Here is a 5,017-nt window from a genome sequence, read left to right on the forward strand (position 1 = left end):
GAACAACTCTAAAAAATCAGTGTCCAATGGTTATGGCCCAGTTTGTGAATCAGAGATTATAAATACAAGTTTTAATAGGTTTGTTTTAAATAGCAACAATAATAATAATAAAAAAGATAGACACTATTATACTGTAATCCAAGGGAGGTAAGGGTAAGATAGGATTCAGGATTAGAGTTCCTTTTTACCTTGGGTGGGAGGACTGGTGGTGAAGAATTCAGATGCACTAAAAAGCTTGACTTGGGGGGCATTGGTGGTTCTCGACTTGCGTGTAGGAGATCCTAGTTGATTCTGGCTAATGCATTTCATGCACGGGTACCACCCACGTGTCATTGGAAGCTTGTGTGTTTTTATGATGTCAAACAGGTTTCAGTGGAGGTTCCAGACCAAGACAGACCAGGAAGAAAGGTTCAGCTTCTTCTGAAAAACTCTCTTGATTGCAATAATGCGATCTGCAACTGACTATGGAGATGGCCAACAGTTCCTTTCATTGCACGTGGGGTCGCCATGAGTTGGATGGCATCGGTAATGTTAGAGTTAGGGTTAAGGCTAGGTTTTAGGGTTAGGGCTCACTAGACAGTAACTAACAACAATAACAACAAGCAGCTTGATTAGAGTTTTGAAAGTGTCAGTTTAAATAAAGAACATAAATAAAGAGAATCGGAAGCCTAGAAAAGGGAACATAAAAGATGATTCTATGAAGAAGATATTATGAGAAAAAAAATCATAATATAAAAATTGAGGAATTGGATCATAAAGCTAGAAAAAAAAAAGAACGGCTGCATGTTGAGACAGAACCAAGATTTTACCTATTATGCAATACATTCCACATGGCTGGCTGGCCAAGTTCAACGTACACTAGAGAGGACTGAAGGGAAACGGCTCTGAGGAGACAGGGGTGGAGGAGTGAGGGGGTGTGGGTGGAGAGCTGAGCCACATAAGCCCCTGACCTCCAAATACAAAAATGCCAATGGGTTTTAGAGCCAGTTGGCAGCATGTATAGTGAAGGGAGAACCAGGGATTATTTTTATAAACATAGGATGGGATCTCACCAAAGGGAGCGAACAGAAAGCCTTGACTGGAAGGCTTACAAGAAGGCCTGTACACCCTTCGTGACTGTCCAAACAAATATACAAACACATGGAATGTGGCAGCGTGGATGGGCAGGATTAAGTGCCCCGAAGGAAAATCAGAATAAAAAATGAGGAGGAAAAAAAGCAAATCTTGAGTTTCTTAAATTGTTTGCAAAGAAACTGGAGTCTATGACGGAATTTGGTCCCCGGGACTGAAATGTTTCTTTTGTGTTGGAAAAAGTATTGCTGTCATATCTCTCGCTTTAGAAAAAAAAATTTCATAATAAAAATTCCGTGGCAGCTCCTTGTCTGGAGGACTTTAAAAATAGGAGCGATTTCATCCGTCTGGAATGGTCTGTGGCAGTACTTGCCTTAGGCAAGGTTGCCACACAGGCAAAAAAAATGCCCCCTCCCTCCTCGGGACTGGGCACCCCCTCCTCCAGCGCCCCCCAGTGCCTTTTGCTCCCCTCCACTCTCCCTTAGCTGACCCAATTTTCCTGGGCCCCAGCTCCAATGTGATTTCCCACATAAAATCAAACCTCCGCTTAGAAGCCTGGGGAAGCTGTTCTCTCTCCAGGTGCTAGGGGTGCAATAGACCTTACCTTTTGTGGCCTGTTGGCATTAAAAACAGAACCCTGCTTAAGCCCCTGCCTCTTGAGCTGGCGGAGCTTTGGGCGATGTAACCAAGTGCTGAGAAGTCCAGGCCGAGAGGGGGGTATTTGGGGTCGGCGGGGAAACGGGGTGCTGTGGGCCGCCTTTCTGGAAGCTATTTAATCCCACATGTGGGCTCTGTTCGTTCTGGTGCTGCCTTGAGGAAGAGGGTGGGGGTGAGGGGGTGAAGGACTCTGACCTCTCAAGGTTGCTGGTAATTCTCTGGGTTGGTGATTTCCACGTACGTTCCCCTGCCCCGGGCTTCCTTCGCGCTCTAGCCACTGTGTGACTCGGCTTTAACTAGGGGTTTTCAACAGCGTGTCTCTGTGCCTATCAGCTAGGGCCCAATTTTCCCATCACAGGCCTTCCCGAAAACAGCAAGCTTCGGGCTCCGAATGGCGGCTGCTGAAGATCAGCTGCAGCCACAGTCGCGCGCGAAGAGAGTTGCAGAGAAATTTTCAAAGCTCCTGTTCTCAGAGCAGCTTAAGAAAGGGGCTGTGTTGTGTTCACAGCGTGTGGGCTTTATGAGAAAACAAGAATGTGGGGCCTTATGTGGACGACTGAGTATGTACGCCGTTACAGGTTTGGTGGGGAAAGCCGGCACATGAAATTTACTCAAGGAGTTCATAAGAGTAAGTTCATGTTGGGTCAACACACATTCGAGAGCCCCGACTATGTGCTAGGCTTTGAATTAGATCTGGTGAGGAACGAGGAAAAGAAAATAAGGTCGCTGCTCTGAAGAATCCGGTCTAATGGGAAAGATAGACATCAGGTGTAAGGAGTGCCGTGCTTGAGGTAAGCCAGGGTCTGTGGGAGGATGGGGGGCCTGCTGCAGATAGGGAACAGAGGAAGCTCTCCCCAGGGAGATGACATCTGAGCTGAGTAGGAGTAAGCCAAACCAAAGAAAGGTGGGAAGGGCGGTGCATGCGGAAGGAACGACAGGAGCAAAGGCACGGAGCCACGGAAAGAGTTGACACAAGTGCAGAATCGCTAGCAGGCTGCAATTATTTGAGAAGGAAGTGTCAGGGAGTAGCAAGAGAGGCTTTGGGGGGCAGGCAGGGCCCAGTGAAGGAAGGGCTCACCTCTGGGCTGAGGACTACAGACTTTACCCCCAGGGGAGCCAGGGAAGGATTCCAAACAGGGAGTGATAGGCTCAGATTTGCATCTTGATTAAACTATCTGTCAGTTTGAGGAAAATCATTCAAATTGTCTGTGGGATGAATTGATTAAAGAGTTCAGTTGAAGGGGTAGATTTGCAGATCTAGCCATGGTTGAGTCAAAGGCTATCTTTTGCCTAGAGTGTATGTCATTAGTGGGAGGCTCCTTTAGAGGTGCCTCTAAAACAATCTATAGACAGATGAGTGTATGTACCTGGAGAACTCAACAGCATTTAGGAGGTCTTCTATGGTGCATAAAGGAGCCAGGACTGACCAAGAGTCTTGTTCAATTCTACCCTTTACTCCACACTGCAGTAACACTATCAGGTCAGGGATGCAAACCGGGCTGTGCTCTCTTTGTTTTGTTTAGCAAAAGTCACCTGGAAAGGCGCTGTTTAACCTGAGTTGCAGCCATTTAAATCTTGCTGAAAAGGAATATTTTGGATTGGAATTCTGCAGCCATTCTGGAAATAATGTAAGTTGCTTTCATGACAAGTCTCTTTGTGTCTAGAATTGCTTCTAAATGGGGTCTGCAGCCGGACATGTAGGGCCCAAGCACCTGGCTGAAAAAGGAAAAATCATTTATACCCTTGCAAATGATTGGACTAAATAAGTAGTCACAGAAACCCCTGTTTATTAAAAGTCACACCAGTTGACCAAACAAATTCCTCAGCCCCACACTCCTGTTATATCACCCTGTGAACTGCTATCTACTTTAACTTTCCACTGGCTAAACTGCTACCCTCAGAATTGAGACTATTAACTTCATCGAAGGATCCAGGGGATACCGTTTTCCCTCTTTCAGCTCCAGATTCTTCCTGATAGTCCCTGCCTGGCCACATCTATAATCTGGGCACCTTTCTGGGAAGGCTTTTAAGCTGGCATTTGGGGGCTGTAGGATTCAAACGTGGAGCCAAATGCCTTCATTAGTCTTTGTAGCAAATAATGAGCCTTGTATGTGACACTTCTGTCATCCTACTGAGGCAGGGGAGCAGTGATTCAAATGTCAACAACAAAGTGTTTATAGATCAACACTGTTCACTGTCGTGGGGAAAATACAAGGGGCAGATTGAGTGTAGGGAAGCTATGTCATCTCTTTGATGTTGCTGTTTCTAACTAGCTTCAGAAGTCGAAAGGGTTCTGTTATTTATTTCGTGTTGACCTTTTTCTGTTACTAAAAACAAAAAACATTGTACTCAATACCATGTTCTAACAATTTTTTCATTAATGTGATTGCAGGTTTGGTTGGAACTTCTAAAGCCTATAACAAAGCAAGTAAAAAGTAAGTATGGAAAATCATTTAAGGAATAGAGTTCCCAGTTACAACTTGAAAATACTTCAGCAATACCACATGATTCCTTACCTTAATCTAAGCAGAGAGAAGGGCTTTGATATATTATTTCAAGCCTTCATAAATCCAGGAAATGTAGTAATTAAAAAAAAAAAGCATTGAAATTTTGCCCGAGATGAAGGCCATCATGCTTCTGGGACTTTGAGTATATTGGAAGAACCCTGGTGATTACGGCGTTCTGTGGAACGGGTCTAGCAATATAACTGGGCTCTGCATTGCACATCTTCCTTGGTGTCCGTGGGCAATGCTGTTCACCTTCTGCTTGAAGATGTTCGTTTATATCTTGTCACAGGCATGGTCCATTCACTTCAGTTCATATGCGAGCACCTACTATGTATAAGATATTTTCCCTCTGCATATTGCAACCTACTGTGGTACCTCTCAAATGTCATTGTGTTGCATGAGAATCTATTGTTAAAATGCAGATTCCTGGGCATCAAGACCAAACCCCTTGCCAAGTTGGAGGCAGAGTAGAAACACACTCCATGGGGTTTTCATGGCTGGGCCCTTTCACAAATAGATCACCAGGCCTTTTGTTTATGAGGTGCCTGTGGGTGGACCCCTACCTCCAACCTTTTGGTTGCTAGCTGAGCATTTAACCCTTTGTGCCACCCTGGGACCTTCCGTAGGGAACCAGCAATGTGCATTTTTCATGAATTCTACAGGAGTTTCTGATACAGGTGGATTGCAGTCCACACTTAGAGAAACACTGTTTTTGTGTCTTTCTTTCTTTTTTTTTTTTTTAATTGTGATTTGGGGGACGATTTACAGAGCAAATTCACTTT

At 44.9% G+C, this 5,017-nt stretch overlaps 1 protein-coding gene across 1 annotated transcript in view; it reads left to right on the top strand.

Moving 5' to 3' along the window:
* The first annotated feature begins 2,119 nt into the window (after window positions 1–2,119).
* Window positions 2,120–5,017, top strand: part of FRMD7 (FERM domain containing 7) — a 30,854-nt gene continuing 27,956 nt past the window's right edge. The window contains exons 1-3 of the mRNA XM_042782294.1: window positions 2,120–2,311; window positions 3,252–3,356; window positions 4,121–4,163. Of these exons, the coding sequence (XP_042638228.1) occupies window positions 2,120–2,311; window positions 3,252–3,356; window positions 4,121–4,163 (340 nt within the window). The remainder of the gene's footprint in view (window positions 2,312–3,251; window positions 3,357–4,120; window positions 4,164–5,017) is intronic.

Source organism: Orycteropus afer, unplaced genomic scaffold, assembly GCF_000298275.1.
Source record: "Orycteropus afer afer isolate SDZICR_OR568_19922 unplaced genomic scaffold, OryAfe1.0 scaffold00287, whole genome shotgun sequence".
NCBI lineage: Eukaryota > Metazoa > Chordata > Mammalia > Tubulidentata > Orycteropodidae > Orycteropus > Orycteropus afer.